Here is a 25,084-nt window from a genome sequence, read left to right as displayed (position 1 = left end):
AGTACATATCTACAGAAAGCCTGACATAGGATTGATGACAATAAATGCATTAATAAATTTGTGTTTTTCCTCAACTCCATTCCTCAGGGTTTTTTGTTTTTTGTTTTGTTTTTTGTTTTGTTTTTTAATAAAAAGTAAATGTCCAGTTGGTATCAAAATTATATTCAAATATTTGCTTTTTGGAGTATCCATATGAATTAAGAAATGTATCTAGCTCAAGATGATGTTAGCTAAGTGTTAAGGAATAAAGTGACAAAATGAAATAGTCTTGGCTCTCAAGGATATTTAATTGGCTTGTCCTGAAAGGGCTTCTAGAAGTTGTAATTTTCCTAGGTATAACGCTAGACTGAATTAGATCTATAAATTCATTCCATAGAATGGCAAGATAACATGACTACTGGACTAAGTACCTAGGTTAGATTCCAAGTCTGCCATTGTCCAATTTTACATTTGAAAAACAAATGAATACTTTTGTACTATGCATGAAACATACTTTTTTGTGTGTGGCGGGGCAGAGAACTAGAAACAAAATAGGTGGTCATCAGTTGGAGATTGATTGAGCAAATTGTGATCTGTGAATGGAATAGAATATTATTGCTCTATATGAAAGAGGAAACATGGGAAGGCTTATTTGAACTGATATAAAATGAAATAAACAGAACCAGAAAACAATATATACAATGACTGCAATGGAAATGGAAAGAAACCTTGGAAAAAAGTTGAGAAAATGCACTTCACTTTTTGTACTGCAGGACTAGGGGCCTGTAAGAGTTGGAATATTATGTATTTTGTTAGTCTTGAATACAACATTTTGAATTTTATTTTTATTTTTGAATTTTTGCTACAAGGGAAAGTTCAATCTTTAGGGAAAAGAGAATATATTTGGAAATAAATGTAATTTAATACATAAACAAAAGCATCCAAATCCATGCTCTTAGGTGCTGAGATAGGATATGATGGTTCTTACTCTTAAGGAGCTTACATCCTACTAGGAGAGGTAAGATAGATTTAAATAATTATAACAAAATATGTGACAAACTCATTAAAACTGATATATAAGCATAATGCTATAACACTTCATAGAAAGTAGATATCATTTCTTGTTGGGGTGACTCAAGGGAAGGCTTTAGAGGGGACATAATATGAATGAGTTTTTAAAGACAGGTAGCAAAGAGAGTTCCAGGCATAATAAAGTAAGGCAGGAGAGCAGCAAACCATAGTAGCTAGAAAGTGCCATGCACTAAAGTGGAAGAAGAGTATAGACCAGAGAAGGCTGGAAAGATTGGTATGAGATAAAAGGAAGAGGTTTATGATGAAGTCATAAAAGTTTACTATATTGAGAGTTTGTTTCAGAATCATGGAAGGTTCATGTTTTATTTAGCCTCCTTATTTCATCAATGAAGAAACAGATTCATGGGCAAAGATGACATTAACATTCATGTCCTGAGGTCCAGGCATGCTTTCTTAAGCCTGTTGAATTCATCTTTAATCCATCTTTATCTTGAAAAATGAATGAATGGGGAAGCAACCATTATATACTTCCTCTTTGTCAAGCAGTGTTTTAAGTTTGGGTAGATAAACATATAAATGTTTCTGCCCCCAAAAGGAAGAGTAGTGGCAATCTGGGAAAGCTCTGAAGGGGATACTTTGGAAGATCTATAGCCATTGGGGAATAGATTAAAATACTCTTTCCAATAACAATTTGATTGTGGTTCCAGAGTTGGGGATGGCAAAAGAGGGGGGTGAGGTAGCAGGGAGTTGGGTAGGCTCTGGTAAGGTGACTCAATAAGACTGTCATTGTGATGACTGGGGAATAAGGAATAGATGAAGTGAAGCTTGACAGGATCTTCCTGAAATAATCCGGTGTGGCGGTCATCCTCTGGGTTATTGGGGTCCCAGAGTAGAAGCATTCCAGGGCATAATCTCTGGGCTATATGTCAAGGCAGATGTTCAACCTATTGTGACTGTGCCTTGTAATGTCTGGACTAGATCTCTGGAGTATCTCTGGACAAGCCTTGGTCTTAGGTAGAGGAGTGATGAAGGCAGGAGAGCCACCAGGAGAATCTTTGTTTCTGTCTCCATCGTCTGTATCTGAGTCCTTGTCTGTATCTCCTCTGTGTCTTATGTCTGAGATCAAGCTTGAGTTCTCTTCTCCAATTCTCTCAGCCCTTAAATACCTCAGTCTGATTACATCATTACATCACACTATATGTGAACTAGAGAACCATCATCTCATCAATCACACTGAGTAAACACCCTGCTGTAAGTATCCTTGCTCTTCCCAGAATTCTCTACTATCTGCGGCTCTCTACAGTATCTGAAGAATAGGGAGTGGACATCTGCTTTTTTTGTCAAGAATATTTTCTAGGAGAAGGAATTGTTTGTGGGTCCTTTGTCATATCTTCCACATATACTTTACCACTTAAAGGTAGGTGATTACCCAAGCCTCAGGGATTGTTCTCATTCTCTCTGTAGTTTAGTTCCCAATCCAGGTAGCTATAATCACTATAATAAATCCAGAGTATTTGAAGCATATATTTTACTTTAGATATACTATTGAAAAGTGATGATTTGCAGCTAGCTTTCAACTTTTCATTTATCCACAGAGTTGACTGTTCTGGCAGTATGTCCACTTCTGCAGAGATACAAAGTGGCTTGGTATGTCCAATCATGATTTAATTAAACCAATACAAACTTTGTTTTACAAACTTTGTATTGTTTCACATAATGGAAGTTGAGAGCTATGTTATGCTAATAGCTGTTATTTCATGAAGCAGAGCTTTACAAAAGCTAAGTATGCCTTCATATGTAGATATGAAGCCTACTTTAATTGGGAGAAATTTATGATCAAAAGACTTATTTACTCCTGTCAAACAGCTAATCCAATCCCTTTGGGTCATATAGGATGTAGGACTGAGGATTAAGATATCAGTGAGTGACATGATCTCTTCACTCATGATCCTTTTAGTCTCTTTTGCTACTTTGGGAGATCTTAGAAACTCCTTCCCCTTTTCCTGCTTAAACTTTCTATTCATCTTTTGATATTTGAGGTCTCCCTAATCCCAGAATGTCTTACATTGAGAAATTCCATTTGTCACATAAATTGCTAGCTCTTTTTAGAGGATTCTGTTTTTATAGGACTGTATTCCTTTGGCACAAATGGCTGGCTATCTGTTAAAGAGGCAGTGTAGAACTGTCTATGAAGAGCCAGAATCTCATTCTATGTGAAAACAAAACAAAAAGCCTCTTTTCCTGTTAAGGAGATAGTTTCAAACTTTAATACACATGGTAATGTAATCTGTTTTGCCTTTTAGACTTTTGAACCATTTGTGAATGGTGCAGGACTTAATAAAAACAAAGAGCCCTTTAAGTTTGCAAAGCTTTTTATATGTTAATTCATTCATAGATTAGAATAAGATCATAAATGTTTATAATACATTTGTTATTCCCCTTCCCCCTATTTACCACCTCCCAAATTCTTTTAAGGAGAGGCAATCTGGAGGATTAGCCTTGGAATCAGAAATACTGTTCTGTATCTGACATAACTGTGACCATAACCCTAGATATTTTAAAATCACTAAGTCCAATTTCATTGGTAGAGGGAGTTTCCTCAACATATTTCCCTGCAGCATTAAAATGATAAATCTAGGCAAAAAATAATATTCAGAAAGTTAAGATGTTTTTTCTTGAATATGGGAAAAGTGCTTTAATGAAAGCTTCTACAACTCAAAACTGAATAAGGAAGTTTCCTTCAAATACCAAATCCCTTTGAGGTCACATTTTTCTACTTTCTCATCTCTAGTGGATTCTCTACCCTGTCTATTGTATAGCAGAGCTTGTATGATAGGTTCAAGTGTATTTCATTACTACAGTATGATGTGAAGGAATTTTGGGGTATAAATGATAGCTAAAATATACAGTCTCATGTTACTTACCTTGGCATAAATTAAATGCATTTAATAGCCCCTTCCTGGTGTCACTTGTTTCTCCCTTTTTTTGTTTTATAAATATATTTTGTGATGTCCAAACACAAGATTTTGAATTCTGCCAGTCTACCCATGTTTCCTAAAGCCAAAGACTTATTTTTGTGAATTCCCTTTCAACTGCTCTGAATAATACCAGACCCTCCTCACTGCCATTTTGGTTCCTACTAAAAACTGTTGCCTACCTGAGCAGTTCCTAGTCCTCAGGAATATCTTACTATGCCTTCTGGTAAGGGACATTCCTTCATTTGTCTAACTGTGCTGCCTCTAAATTAGCACTTGGATTATGGTTTTCATAGCTGACTTCCTTTTCTTCTGTACTGTTCTTGGTCTAATGGCCCCTGTGCCATGAATAAATTCATTTGGATTTTTAGCCTCCTTTAGGTCAGATTTTTTTAAAAGTTCTCTTTATAAATGATTTCTTGCTCCATGGACCTTCAACTCCCTTAGCATGCTCTTACCTAAAGACTTAGGTCACTGCTTTACTTAAGATTCTCCAGTGACTCCCTGTTGCCTCTAGAACAACATACTAACTCCTTTGTTTAGTTTGAAGCTCCTCACAATCTGGTTGTTGGGGCAGCTCAGTTATGAGATTTATTTTTATTTATTTATTATATATATATATTTATATATAAATATATATGTATTATATATTTATATATATAACAAATGCATGGCTAAGCAAAACATCTTACATTGGTCACATTCAATAATATGTCCCATTCTTCAACTTGAGCCCATCACTTGACTCTTTTTCAAGAGCTGTCAGCAAACTTTGTCATTAGTTATATGAAATTATAGTTGGCCTTGATTAGAGTTTTAGGTTTTTCAAAGTGTAATTGTTATGTATAAAGTGTTGTTCTGATTCTACTCACTTCACTCTTATAATAGTTCATACAAGTCTTCCCATTTCAATTCATTTCTTATATAAACACTATAGATAATTAGTTGTGCTGGGAATTGAATAGTAGGAAGAAATCCAGCAGGATTTCATTTAGGAAACTGCAGAGTCTTGAGTGGTTCCAAAGCACTCAAATTCAGCAAGCATCTCACCTTTAAAAAAACAAAACAAAAACCACTGATATATGCCTATTAATATTTTATGGTTATAAGTCATGGAACACTGGAATCTCAAAAGATTTAAATTTCCAAGTAACCTAAAAGGCATTGTAAAGATTCTGGGTGGGCATAAATAGACTAAGTAATATTTACATCTTAGAAGTATTGTAAAAACCAATATCACAGATATTTGTAAAAGGTCAGGTATCAAGGATGAAATCAGATATTTAATATGGTATGGTGCTCCTAGTATGCTAAAAGAATAAGAGTATGTTGATTATCTAAAGGTTTTTGAGAAAACCTTTATAAAAAAACTTAACAGGATAAGAAGGCCTAGAGAGATTACTAAATGTAGGAATCATATTGATGAAATCCAGATGTTAATATACCAGAGCTATAGAATTGAGAGTGATCTCAGAGTCTTTCTGGCCCAATCCCTTCATTTTACTGGAAATTAAGACCTAAAGAGATTAAGAAATTTTAGAGTATACTGAATGTCAGCCCCATAAAGGATTGCCTCTCAGATTGCAGCTCCTTTTAGGGGAAAAGGTTTTGGCAGATTCTAGATAGTAACCAGTCTAGCTATCTATTATTCAAGCATTTATTAGGTACTGATTAAATGCCAGGCAGCTGTTGTCCCTGCTGCAGTTTTAGAACTCTGCATAGTTAAAAGTTGTTCTATTTTCTCTCCTCCAGTTTATGGAGGAAGCATTGATTAGGAATTCGCATAGTCTGTTGTGATATAAGACTCCTGCTTACTGTTTTAATACCTTTATTATCTGATTTGGGTGAGCTACTTTAAATCTTTCTTCATCTCAGTTTCTCAGCTGTTGGAATTGCGGCTGCTACTGTAATACTTATAATTTAGTGGAAAGAACACTAGTCCTAGAGATAGCATGTCAGGGTCTCTTGTGTCTGTTACACTGTTGGGTCAACTTTTTTAATCTCTCAGTACTTCATTTTCTACCTCTATAACATGGCTTAGCAGCAGGAGTTTAGTGACTATAGCCAACTTTGGAGAGGTTTATCACCAATTTGACTGAAGGTAATATATTCCATTGGCTATATCAACTCTCAGCCACCTGCTACATCTGCTACATCAGAAGCGACTGCTTTTGAATCATTACAACAAGGATAAAATTTTTCTTTGATACTTTGAACTTCGTTCAAAATCTTCCTTATGACATTTTGAAGATGAACTTCACAGGTGGGAAAATACACTTAAGAAAGGAAAGATTCAAAATGATTTTAAAATTTTATATGAAGCAACAATCTACTGAATTTATTTTCCTACTTATAATACTGAGCAGCCCTTAGGGGAAAGTATAACCAATGTGACCTGAAAACTCTGCTTTTCTTCTCCATACTTATTTTATTTGACTTATAATAGTTAGCAGATGATTAATAGACATATTAGTGTTATATGTTAAAATACATTTTAAATCCAGTGTACATATACATATTTATACAGTTGTCTTGCTGTACAAGAAAAATCAGATCAAGAAGGAAGAAAAAGAAAAACTGAGAAAGAAAACAAAATGTAAGCAAATAACAGAGAAAGTGAGAATGCTATGTTGTGTTCCACACTCTGTTCCCGCACTTCTCTCTCTGGATGTAGATGGCTCTCTTCATCACTGCACAAGTGGAACTGGTTTGAATAATCTCAATTTGAAGAGAGCCACATCCATCAGAATTGGATCATCATATAGTATTGTTGTTGAAGTGTATAGTGATCTCCTGGTTCTGCTCATTTCATTTAGCATCAGTTCATGTAAGCCTCTCTGTATTCATCCTGCTGGTCGTTTCTTACAGAATAATATTCCATAGCATTCATATACCATAATTTATTCAGCCATTCTCCAATTGATGGACATCCACTCAGTTTCCAGTTTTACCCACTACAAAAAGGGTTGCCACAAACATTTTTGCACATGTAGGTCCCTTTCCCTCTTTTAAGATCTCTTTGGGGTATAAGCCCAGTACAAACACTGTTGTGTAAAAGAGTATGCACAGTTTGATAACTTTTTGAGCAGAGTTTCAAACTGCTCTCCAGAATGGTTGGATCCATTCACAAGTCCACCAACAATACATCAGTGTCCCATGGACTGATTTAAAAATATATATATATAAACATCAAGAGAAATATAGTAGATTTTGTCATTGATACCAAACCTTTATTTATGGATGATGAAATGCCAAAACTTACGGGAAGAAAGCTGCAGAAATATCTAGTTATAGAAATATCTAGCAGTTAAAGGTAATATTGTGCAGGTCAATTCAAGGTAATTCATAAGGATGTTGTACTTAGGGTTTCTAGCCCAGAAAAAGGACTTGATATCTTTCATAGACTACTGTCTGAAGACATCAGTCCAATGTGTATCTGTCCAGAAAGACTATCACAATCTTACTGTTAAGAAGGATATTGGAAATAAAACACTTTTCTACTCCTGTATCTAGGAAGGAAAAAATGTGTAGAAAATAGAACTTGAGAAAGAGGGAGACTTAAATGAGTAAAAGGATGGAGAGAACCAAAAGATTTTTTTTTCCCTTTGAAGTTGGTCCTCGTGAAGAGTTTGTGTTCCCTTAGGACAGTTATGTATGCAGGTGCTCACTGAAGAGGTGCTCACTGAAGAGTATAGAGCAAACCCTTTTAGTCTCTGTGCCATAGTTTTTCTTTTCAGTAAAATGGAGAGGCTAAGAAAGTATGGAATATTTTATTTGTCTCATAATAGTATTCCTTAGGACTTTGCTAGTGTCTCCTTTTAGCTTTGGGTCTTTGAATTTTCTATTTCTAGTGTTGCAGCAAAACCAGTGAAAACCAATGTTGTTTACAATAGAAGGGAAACAGTTAAATGAGAAGAGAGCCTTGTAGTAAGTTACTCTGAAGATCTCATATCTAAGATATATAATTAACTCATTCAACTCTGTATGAACAATAGCCATTTTCTAATAGGTAAAAAGTCAAATGATAGAAATAGGTAAAATCCAAGCTATCAATAACTATCGGAGGGGGAAAAAAGCTTTTGGTTCATTTCTGGAAAACAATTTGGAACCATTCCCCAAAAGCCACTTAAACCTATGTATGTATCTTGAATATACTTTTTTTTGACATATTGTCTCCAAAATTAGAATAAGCTTCTTTAAGACAGCGATCACATTTTTGCCTTTCATTGTATATCCCCAGTGCGTAGGCACAGTGCCTGATGCATAGAAAGTGCTTAATAAATGCTTATTGACTAAGTGACTGACTTTAGTGTATATTTACAAAGGCCTTTTTTGAGAAAGGCTTCAGTCTTTGAAGAATAGTATTAAGAAGGTGAGACAAAACCAGTTAAAAGATAAGCAAGAGAGAAAGAAGTTAAGGGCTTGAATAGAAGCTTCATCCTCTCCACTGATCCAAGATGGGGGAGTCTTTGTTCTTCATTGTCTTTTCCTCTAACTTCAGTCATGGATCACCAATTGTCTATTGGACATCTCATACTGTATGTCCTGGAGACAACTTAAACTCAACATGTCTAAAACTGAACTCATTATTTTCCCCTATAAGAGCCTTCTCTACCAAACTTCTCTACTTCTTTCCAAAGCACCACCATTTCTCCATTCTTTTAGATTTGTCAACTGGATATTTTCCTAGACATGTCATTTTCCATATTCCACATATTCAGTTTTTGCTGTTTATATTTTCCTTCACAACATCTCTCACTTCCAATCTACTCACATGGATATCACATTTAAGTTCTTAAAATTTTTCACCTAGATTGTTATAATAGCCTTCTAGTCTCCCTGCCATCTCCTCTTTGCTCATTCTAGTCTATCTACCACATCAATGCCAAAGTTAGGCACAGATCTTCCTTCCATATTCAGAGTACTCTGATGGCTTCCTCTAGCATAGCATATAAACTCCTTTATCTATTTTTTAAAACCCTACACAATCTGCCCAACCTATCTTTCCAAGTTCCTGATACTTTTCTCTTTCCAAACTCTGCTATTAGCCAAACTGGACTTTTTTCTGTTTTTCATGAGTGGCACTCCATCTCCTGTATCTGTGCCTTTGCACTGATCCTGTTCCATCATTCTCCTTCCTTAACCCTAACTTATAGAATCCATTTTCTTTAACATACAGCCCAGGCATAATTTTTAAATTAAAAAAATAGTTTTTTATTTTCAAAATATATTCAAAGATAGTTTTCAACTTGCAAATTTTGTTTTTCTCCATCCCCCCCATCCCTTTCCCTAATCAGCAAGCAATCTAATATATGTTAAACACATTTAAATCTTCTATACATATTTCCACATTTATGCAGCACAAGAAAAATCAGATCAGATCAAAAAAGGGGAAAAAATGGGAAAGAAAGGGGAAAAGCAAGCAAACAACAAAAAGCTCCTGCAGACCTCTCTCTGGCTTTCTCCATCACAAGACCATTGGAACTTGCATGAATCATCTTATTGTTGAGAAAAGCGACATCCATCAGAATTAATCATCCTGTAATCTTGCTGTTGCCATGTACAATGTTCTCCTGGTTCTGTTCATTTCACTTAGCATCAATTCATATAAGTCTCTCCAGGCTACTCTGAAATCATCCTGCTGATCATTTTTTTTTCTTTTTTTTTTTTTTTAATTTAATAGCTTTTTATTTACAGGTTATATGTATGGGTAACTTTACAGCATTAACAATTGCCAAACCTCTTGTTCCAATTTTTCACCTCTTACCCCCCACCCTCTCCCCCAGATGGCAGGATGACCAGTAGATGTTTAATATATTAATATGTAAATTAGATACACAATAAGTATACATGACCAAACTCTTATTTTGCTGTACAAAAAGAATCAGACTCTGAAATATTATACAATTAGCTTGTGAAGGAAATTAAAAATGCAGGTGGGCATGAATATAGGGATTGGGAATTCAATGTAATGGTTTTTAGTCATCTCCCAGAGTTCTTTCTCTAGGCGTAGCTGGTTCAGTTCATTACTGCTCCATTGGAAATGATTTGGTTGATCTCCTTGCTGAGGATGGCCAGGTCCATCAGAACTGCTCATCATATAGTATTGTTGTTGAAGTATATAATGATCTCCTGGTCCTGCTCGTTTCACTCCTGCTGATCATTTCTTACAGAACAATAATATTCCATAACATTCATTTATCATAATTTATTCAGCCACTCTTCAACTGATGGGCATCCATTCAGTTTCCAGTTTCTTGCCATCACAAAAAGGGCTGCTACAAACATTTATGCACATGTGAGTCCTTTTCCCTTTTTGTGGTCTCTTTGATATACAGGCCCAGTAGAGACACTAGTGAAAGCACAGTTTGATAACCATTGGGCATAGTCTATATTTTTTTTTCAGCCAGGCATAATTTTCTACATAAAGCCTTTTGTGTTTTTATCTACTTGTATTCAAGTACTCTGTGTGTGTGTATGTTCACCAACTTAATGTGTTATCTATCTCTCTCTCTATATTTTATGTATGCTGGTCTTCTTTGTCGCAATATAAGCTCACTGAAAGTAAAGATTGTTTTTTTCTTTGTGCTTATATCCCCAGTACTGAGCACAAATTATCTGATGTGTAATAAGCACTTAATAAATACTTGTTGATTGACCACTAAGATATTTTTAGTGATTCCTTAATGGAAACAGGAGTTAAATATTTCTTAGCTGTGCTCAATACTTTTATAAAAAGTGACCAATTTTTTATTGATTATAATTAATTACTAATTATAATGCAATTAAAATATATTTAATAAAAGGTCCCTGAGAGAAAGATTAAAAATTCATTAGAAACTAATTTAAATCTAAAGACTTGATAGGTCAAAGAACAAATCAGAAAATAGAAAATTTCATAAAAGAAGAAAAGTAGAAAAGCAGCCAATAAAAACAACTGCACACAAAAGCAGAATTCTGAAAAGCAAATAGGCTAATAAAAATGAAAGTAACCCTTCTCACTCACCAAAAATTTCCCACCATCATTTACCATCAGTGAATAAGATCAAAAGTTGGCTCTCTGAAAACTATAATAAAATAAGTATATATATATATATATACACACACACACACACAATTTTTTTTAAGTTACACTAAATTGTATTAAAATGAAAAAGAATTCACATCAATTGAAGACAAAATAAAGGAAAGTATTAGAAATTATTTTGCCCAAATGGACAATTTTGATTATATTAAATTAAAAAGGTTTTGCACAAACAAAACCAACAGAAACAAGATTAAAAGGAAAGTACATGGGGGGGGGAGGGGATTTTATATCAGTATTTCTGATAAAGGCTTCATTTCTAACATATATAAAGAACTATGTCAAATTTATAAGAATATATCATTCCCCAATTGATAGTCATAGCATATGAACAGACAATTTTCAGATCAAGAAATTAAAGCTGTCTATAGTCAAATGAAAAAATGCTGTAAATTACTATTGATTAGAGAAATGCAAATTAAAACAACTCTGAGGTGTGCTACCTCACACCTCTCAGATTAACTAAGATGTCAGGAAAAGATAATGATAAATGTTGGAGAGGATGTGAGAAAATTGGACATTAATGCAATTTTGGTGGAATTGTGAAATGATCCAACCATTCTGGAGAGCAATTTGTAACTGTACCCAAAGGGCTATAAAACTATGACCCCTTTACTTACCCAGCAATGCCATTCCTGGGTCTCTATCCTGAGGAAATCAAAAAAGAGGAGAAAGGACCCATATGTGCAAAAATTTTTGTATCAGGTCTTTTTGTGATAGCAAAGTATTGAAAATTAGTAGGATGCCATCAATTAGGGAATGACTGAACATCATAAAAGAGGAGAAAGGACCCACATATGCAAAAATTTTTGTATCAGGTCTTTTTGTGATAGCATTTACACATTTTCCAATACTTTGCTATGTAAATGCTATCAATTAGGGAATGACTGAACAAATTGTGCTATATGAAGATAATAATAAAGATATTATTGTTCTATTAAAAAAATGTACAAGCTGATTTTAGAAAAGTCTGGAAAGATTTACACGAATTGATGTTGAGTGCAACAAGTAGAACCAGGAATACATTGTACACAATAACAGCCTGCTGTGCGATGATCAACTATGAAAAACAAATTCCAATATTACATTACAATAGTGTAAAAATAGGAAATAGAGACCCTTCCAATTCTTTCTTTCACAAAAATATGTTCTTGATACCTGAGTTCAGAGTAAGATAAAGCACAGAAAAAAACCGATAGACTAACATCCATCAACACAAAAAGTACTAAATGAAATACTTGCAGAAAGTTTACAACTTAAGATTATACAGTATGACCAGTTTGGATTTGTACCAGGAATTCAGCATAAACATAAGAAACCATAAACTGATGTGATGCAAGGCAATCACAATAAACTTTGGACAGAAAATGCACTAAAAATAAAGTTAAAAAATAGAGATTATCTTGGAATTAAAAATATTTTGCCCAATTATATATACCAATAAAACCGAGATATTATCATTGGTTCTCAAAGTATGGTCTAGAGAATCCTGGGGATCTCTGAAACCCTTTTAGAGGATCTACAAATTAAAAAATAGTTTTTATTTCCAATATGTTAAATGTCTATAAATATAATTCAAATAAACAAAAATGCTTTGGAGAGAGCCTCAATAATTTTTAATAGGATAAAGATACTGAAAACAAAAGTTTGAGAACCACTGTATTAAATGGTTAGATAATCAGTATGCATATATTAAATGCTACTGTGTGCCAGATTCTGTGCTAAATGCTAGAGTTACCAAAAAGAAGCAAAAGACAGTTTCTGCTCTTAAGTAGCTCATAACAAGCAAAAATATCTGTACAAACTATATTCAGTATAAAAGGAAAATAACACAAGGCAGACACCAGAAAAGAGTTGGGAAAGGCTTCTTTTAGAAGATGAAATTTTAGGTAGGACTTGAAGGAAACCAGGAGATAAGAAAGAACATTCCAGGCATGGGCGAGAGCTAGATAAAATATCCAGAGATGAAAAATGGTGTATCTTGTTTGTAGTACAAAAAGGAGACCAGTATCACTGGAAGGTATATGGAGCAGGGAGTATAAAGTATAAACAGACTTACAGGAAAAATAAAAGGAGGCTAGATTATGAAAAGTTTTGAATGACAATCGGAAGATTTTGTATTTGATCTTGAAAGTGATAAGAGATCCACCGAAGTTTCTTGATGGGTGGTAACATGGCTTAACCAAAATGTTCTTAAATTGTGCATCATAACCCTATATAAAGTTGCATAACTGAATGTGGGGGTTGTGAAATTTTAATTTATTATCAATAAATGTTTGATTAATATATCTTTTTTTTATATTTACATATCTGGAATTACATAACAATTTCTTGGTGAAAAGGGTTACAAGTTGAAAAAGTTTAAAAAGCCCTGGTTTAACCTGGGCTGAGCATTTGCAAAAATAGAAAGTAGTCAGATTAAAAGCATAAAAAGATTATTTAAATAACCTAGTATCAGAAAACAAATTGAATAAGCAATAAATGAATATGTCTTCAAGAGTATTCTATCATATATTCAGAAAACAATTCCAATATTACATTACAATATTGTAAAAATACGTTCCAAATATGTTCTTTCACAAAAATATGTTCTTGATACCTGAGTTCAGAGTAAGATAAAGCACAGAAAGAAAACAGTATAGACTAATATCCATCAACACAAAAAGTACTAAATAAAATATTTGCAAAAAGTTTACAACTTCAAGATTATACAGTATGACCAGTTTGGATTTGTACCAGGAATTCAGTATAAACATAACAAACCATATTAATATCAGATATATTAAAAACCACATTATTATAGCAATAGATGTTGAAAAAGCCTTTGACAAAATGCAATACTTCTTCCTATTAAAAATTACCAAAAAAACTCAGGAATAAGTGGACCTTTCCTTTGTGTATTTTAAAACCAGAAGACATTATATATAATGAAGAATACTAAAGGTTTTTCCACTGAGATAGGGGTAAAATAAGAATACACATTTTTGCTATCGCTATTTATCATCTTATATAGAAATGTCAGCTGTGACAAAAAAAAGAAAAATATCTTAATAGAATTTTAAATAAATCCAGATAAATCATCAACATTTCTTTACGTTACCAGTAAAAACCTGCAAGAAATTCAAAATAACTACAGAATATATAAAATGTTTGTGAGTTTTATATATAAATACCGAGACTCATAGGAATTATGTGAATACAACCACAAAGCAATCTTTAAAGAAATATAGAATTAAATAATTGGAGAAACATTCATTGTTCACTCTGGGACTGGGCCAGATTTTAAAAGGATTATTAATTAAATTTATTTATTCTGTACCAATCAAACTACTAAAGAATTACTTTATTATGTATAAATTAATGTTAATGTGAAGAAACAAATGTTTAAGAATCTTAAGAGAAAATAATGTTAAAGAATTTATACCACTAACAGATCTCATATTCTACAAAACAGTTCTAATCAGGATAACTTGGTACTGATTAAAAAATAGAAGGTTGATCAGTGGAACAAATTAGATATTCAACATACAAAAGTAAATGAATGTAATCTTCCATAAACATAAAGACCCCAAATTTCTGGAGTAAAGGTTGTATAACAAAAAGTTCAAAGTAAATTGGAGAGCAGACTTGCAGAAATTGGGTATAGACCAACATCTCATACCTAATACCAAAATGTGCTTCAAATAACATATGGTTTAGACATCAAAGTTCACACCATAAATTAAAGGATTAAGGAACTTTTCACAACTATGAATAGCAAAAGAATTCATAACTAAACAAATGCCAGAAGATAAAATGATTATTTTAGTTATATAGCATTAACAAGTTTTAACACAAACAAAACCAATATTATTAATATTAGATGGGAAAAATTCTAACAAGTTTCTCTGACAATGCTTTCATATCTAAGATATGTAAGTAACTGATTCATATTTATGGAAATAGCAGTCATTCCCCAATAGATAAGTGATAAAAAGTTAAGAAGAGTCAGTTTTTTTTTTCCTTCAGTAGTATTTTATTTTTCCAAATACACATATAGTTTTCTGCATTTATTTTTATATGATTGTGTTCCAAAATTTTTCTGTCTCCTTCCCTTATTTACTCTCCCTCCCCAAGACTACAAGCAATCTGATTTAGATAATACATGTACAATACTTTTACACATATTTCCATGTTTCAATATTGTGCAAAGAAAAATCAGACCAAAAGGGGGAAAAAATAACCAAAAAAAGGAAAAGCAAATAGATAAAAAAAAAAAGTGAAAAAAACTATGATCCACATTCAGTCTTCATAGTTATCTCTCTGGATGTGGATGGCATTTTCCATCCCAAATTATTGAAATTGTCTTGGATCACTGTATTGCTGAGAGGAGGTAAAACTATAATAGTTGATCATCACATAATTTTGCTGTTACTGTGTACAGTAATATTTTCATAGTCTGGCTCACTTTGCTCTAGCATCTGCTCAATTTCCTATTCCTTGCTGTTACAAAAAGAACTGCTACATTTTTGCACACGTGGTTCTTCTATGATCTCCTACTAGGGGTACTGCTGAGTCAAAGTGTATGCACAGTTTTATAACCCTTTGGACATATTTCCAAATTGCTCTCCAGAATGGTTGAAATCATTTCAGAAATCTACCAACAATGCTTTAGTGTCCCAGTTTTTCCACATTCCCTTCAATATTTATCATTATCTTTTTCTGTCATCTTAGCTAATCTAATAAGTCTGAGGTGATACTTCAGACTTGTCTTAATTTTCATTTCCCAAATTAATAGCAGTTTAGAACATTTTTTCATATGATTGCAGATGACGTTAATTTCTTGATTTGAAAATAGTGTGTTCATATCCTTTGACCATTTGTCAACTGGTGGAATAACTTGTATTCTCTCAAAAAGTTATCAAACTGTGCATACCCTTTGATCCAGCAGTGTTTCTATTGACTTATATCCCAAAGAGATCTTAAAGAAGGGAAAGGGACCTGTATGTGCAAGAATGTTTGTGGCAGGTCTCTTTGTAGTGGCCAGAAACTGGAAACAGAGTGGATGCCCATCAATTGAAGAATGGCTGAATAAATTGTGGTATATTAATGTTATGGAATATTATTGTTCTATAAGAAATAACCAGCAGGACGATTTCAGAAAGGCCTGGAGAGACTTACATGAACTGAAGCTGAGTGAAATGAGCAGCACCAGGAGATCATTATATACTTCCACAACAATACTATATGATGACCAATTCTGATGGACCTGGCCATCTTCAACAATGAGATGAACCAAATCAGTTCTAATAGAGCAGTAATGAACTGAACCAGCTACACCTAGCAAAAGAACTCTGGAAGATGACTATTAACCACTATGTAGAATTCCCAATTCTCTATTTTTGTCCACTTGCATTTTTGATTTCACAGGCTTCACAGCCTTCACTAGCTAATTGTACAATATTTCAGAGTCTGATTCTTTTTGAACAGCAAAATAACTGTTTGGACATGTATACATATATTGTATTTAACTTATACTTTAACATATTTAACATATATTGGTCAGTCTGCCATCTGGGGGAAGGAGTGGGGGGAAGGAAGGGAAAAGTTGGAACAAAAGGTTTTGCAATTGTCAATGCTGAAAAATTTCCCATGCATATATCTTGTAAATAAAAAGCTACAATAAAGAAAAAAAAATAACTTGTATTCTTCTAAATTTGACTCGATTCTCCATATAGTTTAAAAATGAGGCTTTTATAAAAAACAGTGGCTGTAAAAATTGTTTACCAGCCTCTCCCTTCTAGCCTTGGCTATATTGGTTTTGATTGTGCAAAAACTTTTTAATTTAATGTAATAAAAATTCTTCTTTAGCCATAAATTCCTCTTTTCTCCAAAGATCTCACAGGTAGACTATCCCTTGCTCTCCTCATTTGTATATAGCATCACCTTTATGTCTAAATCATCAACCATTTCAACCTTATCTTGGCATAGGGTGTGCAATATTAGTCTATGCCAGGGGTCCTCAAACTATGGCCCGCGGGCCAGATGTGGTAGCTGAGGACATTTATCTCCCTCACCCAGGGCTATGAAGTTTATTTAAAGGCCCACAAAACAAGAGTTTTTGTTTTTACTATAGTCCGACCCTCCAACAGTCTGAGGGACAGTGAACTGGCCCCCTATTTAAAAAGTTTGAGGACCCTGCGCTAGTTTCTGACATGTTTTCCTAGCAATTTTTGTCAAATAATCCCAGAAGCTAGAGTCAATGACTGTTGTGTCTTGTGTACCTAACCTATTCCATTAAGCCCCATTACTCCATTTCTTAGCCAGTACCAAATGGTTTTGAGAACTGGAACTGACAGTTTTCAAAGGAAGACATCCAAGCCATCAATAATCATATAAAAAGTTCCAAATCAATAATATAGAAATGGCAATGTCATGAATTGAATGCTTCTAGAAAACAATTGTACTTCCCCCAATGCAACTAAACTGTATGTATTTAATATGTCCAGGGTTTTTTTGTTTGTTTATTTGTTTTGTTTTTTGCCTATTGTATTTAAAATAAAAAGTAAGCTTTTTATGGGAGGGACTACCATTTTTGCCTTTCATTGAATCCTTAGAGCTTTACATAGAGAATGGCACTATGGTAAGCATTTAACAAATGTTTGTCAACCAAGTGGCTGACTTTTAATATAATTTAATATAACAATACTGCTGCTAGGCTTCTGACCCAAAGAGATCAATAAGAGAAGGAAAAAGGGCTCAATGTACATTTATAGCAGCCTTTTTTTTTTTTAGTGGCAAAGAACAAGGATATTTAATATGAAATGATGAAAACCTGGAAAGAGTTTAGTGAAGCCTAGGAAGAGTTGGATGGAGTAATGAGCAGAACTATAACAATTTATTATGTTATAAAGAATAACAACTTTGAAAGAATGATTAGTGTAATGGCCAGTCATGATCCCAGGAATATACTGTCCATCTCCTGACAGAAAGAATTGGTGATTGACTCAATATATGGAATGATACATACATTTTCAAATAAGAGAATGTAAGAATTTGTTTGCACATAATTGTAACTGGGACTTTCTTTTCTTTTTGATTGTTTCAATTTGGGGGAATAGGCGGATAACAGAAGGACACTAAGGAATAAGTGTAGCCAAAAGAAAAACTAGGAATAGCAAGGCATTGAAACATATTTTATAATGCACAGAGAGAACAGAAGGCCAGAAAGAAACCAAACAAGTAGGACATCTTTGAAAATTACATGATGAATTTATATTTAAAAAGAAAAGATGTAAAATAAGATGCACAGTTGCTTGTATGTCATTCTTTTTCTATTCTTTTACATATATGGAAATGCCTCTCTTATTTGATGTTTGTTATGTTCAGGATACAAATTAATAAAAAAAAAATTGTCAAAGGTGAGCAGAATTGTCCTGAAAATCTTAGAATGACCTAGCTTTGCCTCATATACTCATATAGGGTCCTAGTGACACCCTGGGAGGCCACATTGCTAAAGTGCTTCCTGTTGATATGTATTCTGGCACAGGCTTCAAAGCTAGCAAGACAATTAGGCTATGGGTTTAGTTCTAGTATTCACTGGCATTGAATGCTATGGGGAAAACAATTTATCCCTTATGCAACTAAAGACTTAAACCTGTTTTGTTTTAGTTTGGATTTGTTGTTGTTATTGATTCCTTTTAGTCATTTTTAACTTTTTATTACTCCATTTGGGGTTTTCTTAGCAAAGATTATAGTATGGTTTTTCATCCTTCTCCAGTTCATTTTACAGATGAGGAAATAGAAGCAAACAAGATTAAGTGACTCACCCACAGTCACACAAACTATGAAGTGTCTGAGGCCGAATTTGAATTTGGGTCATCTGAACCAGGCCCAGTTCTTTCCACTGTGTCCACCTAGCTGCCCTCTAGAACAATCATGAAAAATTTGTAAATTTGCTAGGTGAATTAAAGGTGATAGTGCAATTTTAAATACCTGACCTTCCTCCTATTTTTTTTTTTTTTTTTGACCTTTTTAAACTTGTTTATCTTTTTGAGCAGAATCGTTCTGCTCCTGCTGCTGGATTTGATGCAATACAGCATGGAGAGTGGCTTTTTACTGATTTAGGATAGGGCTTTGAAGGATCTGATGGGAAAAAAAAATTTTTTTTTAATGGAAAAACTTTGTAAGCAAGTTTCAGACAGTGACACTCTTGTGTTTTTCAGAGCTTTTATTATTTTCATTGCATCCTACCCAAAATTTCATATTGAGTAGTGCTTCCTTTCCTAAGGGAATGTGAAGAAGGAATTGTTCTTCTGTATCTTACTTTCTTCCACAGTTCATACCATTCTGTTCAGGTTTCACCAAAACTCTAATTTCCTACAATGCATTCCAGTTCTTTGACACTAAAAAAAAGAACTGCTATAAATATTATTGTACACAGAGTCCTTTACTTGTCTTATTATTTATTGAGTACTTATTGAGTAAGATTTCTAGATTAAAGGGTACATAGTTACTTGGTTCACAGGCATTTGTTGAGCATTTAAATAGGCCCTGCCTTTTGCCTCAAGTGTTTGACTCGATCTAGATTGTCTTCATCATGCTAGGTATTTATGGTAGTTGATTTTACCCGGTCCTAGGAGACTTTATGAGATCCTTATTTTCTAAAAGTCAAATCTCTTTATGAATACATGGTACTAAACATGAAGGATGACGTAATAGGGGACTAGGTGAAGCCTGTCAATGCAGTGGAATTTGGGTGGGAAGTTATTTTCTTTCATGATGAATTAGGTTTTTGTAAAACTTCCCTTTGTCAAGAGTTGTTACATTTGATTTGGTATTTTAAAGTCATACTCTCAGTTGTGTTTGTTCATCTCCAGCAGGGGGCCTCTTTTACAAAATCTCAGTGCCTCTTTAGGCTTTTATTTTATCAGTTTCCCTGATTTCCCTCTTAACTTTTTTTTTTTTTTACACTTTTATTTTCAACTTGTTTTAAAGTAAGGTATAATGACAAAACATAACTTTAATGTGTAGCTTTTCACATATGTGAATGCTTTTGGATTTTTTACAATATCACTATTTTTTACAATACCACTATAGGGGAAGTTCTATTAATATCCCCATATTAATAGAGACTGAGAGAGGCAGACTGTTAGGATACTTTAGTTGGTAAAGATTAGGAGATAGGCTGTCCTGATTCCAAGGACTGGGCTCTTTTGTGGAAATTCTAACTTTGTGGTTTATAGGCAGCCAGTCCAGTGGGAAGAGCAAATGCTTCCTGGAATGATACTCCCAGGGTGTAAGATATTAGGAGTTAGAAGTAATACTTAGTAGTGGTGAGATTAGGCAAGTCATTTAAAGTATTTGAACTTCATTCCTATAAAATAAGGCTAATATTTAGGATATATACTCTCCAGGGTTGTTATAAAGAAAGGTCTAAGTAAATGTGAAGCATATTGTAATTAATATCATTCCCCTTCGTTCTAGATTTGTATTCTGTGTGATTTAGATATTTTGCAGGATAGGGTATATCATATTTTAGAGACTCAATCATATCTGCCCTATTCTCTTGAAATAAATTTGTTGTTGAATGTAAGTGGGAAATCTTCATTAGACCTACTCAGTAGTGAAATGCAAATAAAGAAGGAAAAGATAAAGGCTAATCTTCTGGACAAATAAGTAGAATTTGACATTGGAAAACCAGTGAAGAAACTAGAGGGTGGATAGCATTTTTCTAGGTATGGGGAAGAAGAGCCTTTTGCAGTTATTTGTTGAATTAGAAAGGTAAGAGAAAGTAGATGTTTAAAGTGTTCTGTTTCTACCTCTGCTCTCCGTGTACTTCACCAAAAGGAACTAAGCATACAAATGAGTCCTTCTAGGAATCTCTAAACCAACTCATTTAGTGTCCTGTTCAAATTGCATAATGTATGTTCTTACCATAACCCTAGACCCTTGTCTTTTTCCCCCCAAGGAGGTGATGACCGCAGGGTTCTGCTGTGGCACATGGAACAAGCCATCCACTCCAGGGTCAAACCTGTCCAATTAAAAGGAGAGCATCATTCTAACATCTTCTGCCTGGCTTTCAATAGTGGGAACACTAAAGTGTTTTCTGGAGGTAAGAGGAAGGTGAAACCCAGGGTCCTAAAGGGGACAGTTCAGTGAAGACCTTTTTAATTTCCTGTTACCGTGTTAAGAAGTTACTATTTAAAGTATTTCTCCTGAGTAAAGATTATACTTTTATTCTGCAAATTTGTGTTTATCAGAAGAGGCAAATAGAAATGGCTTTCCATCCTGACCCAACTTTCTCATTCTTTGGTGAATTACGAGTAGCAGATTCAATCTTATTCCCTAGTTGCTACCAGTGCTAGAGGCTATGACTAGAACTAAGACTAGGATGACTTTTGAGCCATATACTTGCTATGCCTTCTGCCTCTGGGCTGCTATTGCTCATGCCTCCCTTATAGAATGTGAAATTATTTATTATATGTCTATTCACATCCAAGTTAACTCTTCCAAAGTAGGCCTATTCACAAAAAGAATTCATTAGATATTTTTAATAAAATGCTCATATATCTTTTGATAAAAGGAAGAAATGGGATTTGCAAATGGAAAAACTTGGATCTAATATTCCCACATTTAAAATCATAAAATACAAGAACTGTAAGAGACCCTAAATAAGTCATACAGTTCAGCCAACTTGTTTTGCAGATGAAACTTTTTATTTTTTAAATTAACTTATTAGATTAACTTATGTATTTTGAGAACATTATTTTGTCATCCTTATTTGTTGTTGACCTTTTTTACATACTATAGCATTCCTATTCTTTCTCCAAATTTATTTTTAAAAACTTTTCCAGTTGACTCTTCTATTTAAGATCAAAATACATGACTTTTACAAGAAATTTTTACTAAGTGCTTACTTAAAATGTACATGGAGAAAACTTTTGTTATTAGCCATTTGTTTTTCTTCCTTATAGGAAATGATGAACAAGTTATCCTCCATGATGTTGAAAGGTAAATAGGTTGTTTGTGTGTGAAGGTGATTGATTGCTTCTAAACACTGAGGCAGATTTCTTGTTGGCCAAAATAATACTCTCTAAAAAAAATTAAAGTTGCAAAATTCCTTTTCAAAGAAGGAACTTGTTATAGTTTTGTGACCTTATATTGTTTTGACAGAAAAGAATTAGCAGAGTCACCATAAAATTATTTTTAGGAGAAAACTAAAGGTGAAGAAACATGTCTAAGTAAAATCAATTTCTATTATATTCTTTTTTTTTAAATCTTCAATCACAATCAGATTTGACAATTTCAAAGTCTTCTCTCCTCTCCTTGTTAGAAACCAAATACTTGTTTTATAGGATTTCAGAAAAGTAAAAATCAGATTGATCTATTGAATAATTTTGCTCAATCAATAGGAAAGACAAATTAATGATGTTATTGCACATTGGAAAAGTTTTAAAATACTGTAATATGTCCTTTATTTTCAAGAATCAAAAAAAAAATTGGGAAGAGTTTTTTTTGGCAGAATATCACTGTCACTTCCCAGTGATTCTATACCTTCTCTCAGTTGAACAAATAAGTACAGTCAGACAAAACTAATCAATACATTGTCTAGGGCTGAAAATGTATGCCTCATTTTCCACCTTTTGTCTGCTTCCTCTCTGAGAAGAACCAGTCATGCATAGCATTGGTTATATCCTTGATCAGCAGTCTGGAGTTTTTTGATTGAGTTTTTGAGGGGTGTTCTTGGCATTCTTGGGGTAGTGGTGTAAACTGTTCTCTCAGTTCAACTTACTTCATTAGCTCATTCAACTCTTCCCAAGTGAACCTTAGTAACACTTACATGCCTCTTAGAAAAAAGGAGACTAATACTGTCTATGTGACCCTTGGGCAAATCTTCATCTCTCAGTGCCTTAGACAGCCCTTTGAGACCATTGCTGTTTCAGATCTGAATCGATTAGAGGAAATTTCCTTTTGAGGAGTTTGCTCACTAATGAAATAATAGGTCTGGTCTAAAGGAAAGAAAAAAGCCACAATTAATTGTCATATAATTGCTAGATTTAGATAACTTCCCCCATAAACAAAACATGTATGCCAGAAGGGTAGAAGTCTGCGTATGTGTGTGTCTCTCTCTTTCTTCTGCTCTGTCTCTCAGCAGCGAGACCTTGGATGTATTTGCCCATGAAGATGCAGTCTATGGTCTTTCTGTGAGTCCTGTGAATGATAATGTTTTTGCCAGCTCATCAGATGATGGACGGGTTCTCATTTGGGACATCCGGGAGTCTCCCCATGGAGGTGAGTACCTTGGGTAAACTACACTCTTTAGTTCCTTTAGTTTTTGTCAGTTGATAGACTTCAGAGCAGGGAACAGTGTCAAGGGCAGAAAGACAAAAGATTTCCACATAGAGGAAACAAAAAAACTAGTTTGTATGTGCACATAGCAATCCTGAGGCAAGAAGATAACTGGGAATTTAGTTCAATGTTCTGGTCCAATTAGATATAATAATATGCTTGAGTTATAGACTTAGATATGTAGATATGTTCATATGCACACACACACACATATACACACATCTCCGTAGGATACTAGGGGAACAATCACCTTAAAATTTTTTGCACATCCTCCTAAATATCCACATACATGCCATATATAAGCTAGCACGTCAGTAAATCAACAAATATTATAAAGTACCTACTATTTTTACCAGGAAGATACAAAGAAAGGCAGCAGGTAATCCTTGCTGTCAAGGAACTCACACTCTAATGGGGGAGACAAAATACATACAACTCTGATACAAACAGGATATATACACAAGATAAACTGGAGATGAGAAACAGAGGGAAGGCAGTAGCATTAAGTGGGATCAGGAAAGGCTTCTTGTGGAAGGTGAGATTTCAGGTTGGCCTTCATGAAGACCAGGAGGTAGAAATGAGAAGAGAGAGTATGGGGGACAGCCCATGAAAATGCATGTAGTCAGAATATGAATTAGGAGTAGCAAGGAGACCTGTTACTGGATCAAGAGTGTGTGGGGATGGGGAGAAATAAGGTGAGAAGAAAATTAAGAAGGTTAGAAAAGACCAGGTTTTATGAAGGGCTTTGAATCTAGAACAGAGAATTTTCTATTTGATCTTGTAGGTAATAGGGAGCCACTGGTGTTCATTGAATGGGGGATGGGAATGGAAATGGAAAGACAGTCATACCTTTGCTTCAGGAAGTTCACTTTGGCAGCTGAATGGACTGGAGGAAGGAAAGACTTGAGACAGAGAACCAGCTGGAAGAATGTTGCAATAATTCAGTGATAAGGGCTTGAATCAGAATGATGGCAATGTTCTGACATTCCTCTGGGAGTGAAAGGAGTGAATATGAAAGATGTTACAAAGGTAAAAATCAGTAGAACTTGACAACAGTTTGGATATGAGGTGTGAGAGAAAATGGGTAGTCAAGGATGTCACCTCGGATGTAAGCCTGGATGACAGGGGCCAATGATGGTACCCTCAAGAGTAATGGGGAAGTTTGGAAGAGGGAAAAAATAATGAGTTGTGGTTTGGATATATTGGTTTTAAGATATCTTCTAGACTAGATCTAGTTCAGTAAATAGAGATATGAAGTTAGGTTGGTGAGGTGAGGAGGAGGTGAGACTGGATAAGTAATAACAATAGCTAGCTTTTATATAGCAAAAATTTATAAATTTTATATATATGTGTGTATGTGCGTGTGTGTGTGTGTGTGTGGTATGTATACACATAGCACTTTTAAGATTGCAAAGCATTTTATGAATATTATTTAATTTCACAATAACCCTGGGAGGTAGCTGCTATTATTATCCTGAACTAAAACCAGCAGAAATGAGAAATGAGGTGGACTTGGTCAGAGTTAGTTATACAGTTAGGAAGTGTATTAAGTCTGGAATTGAACTCAAGTCTTTCTGTCTCCAGGTCCAGGGCTCTATCCCCTGTGCCCTCTATATTTGAGAATCATTTGCACAGAAATGATGCATGTTACAAAAACATCCTGTCAACTGAAGTGCCAACATTT

General features: G+C 34.2%; 1 protein-coding gene across 2 annotated transcripts in view; it reads left to right on the top strand.

Annotated features, from left to right (window-relative positions):
- The window catches only part of DCAF5 (DDB1 and CUL4 associated factor 5), a 154,366-nt gene that overhangs the window by 27,497 nt on the left and 101,785 nt on the right, over nucleotides 1-25,084 (top strand). For both annotated transcript variants that reach the window (XM_031952796.1, XM_031952797.1), the window contains 3 exons: nucleotides 21,020-21,163; nucleotides 22,026-22,062; nucleotides 23,204-23,343. In XM_031952796.1, the coding sequence (XP_031808656.1) occupies nucleotides 21,020-21,163; nucleotides 22,026-22,062; nucleotides 23,204-23,343 (321 nt within the window). The remainder of the gene's footprint in view (nucleotides 1-21,019; nucleotides 21,164-22,025; nucleotides 22,063-23,203; nucleotides 23,344-25,084) is intronic.

The sequence above is a fragment of the Sarcophilus harrisii genome, chromosome 2, assembly GCF_902635505.1.
Source record: "Sarcophilus harrisii chromosome 2, mSarHar1.11, whole genome shotgun sequence".
Classification (NCBI taxonomy): Eukaryota; Metazoa; Chordata; class Mammalia; order Dasyuromorphia; family Dasyuridae; genus Sarcophilus; species Sarcophilus harrisii.
This window is presented reverse-complemented; position numbering and strand designations above follow the sequence as displayed.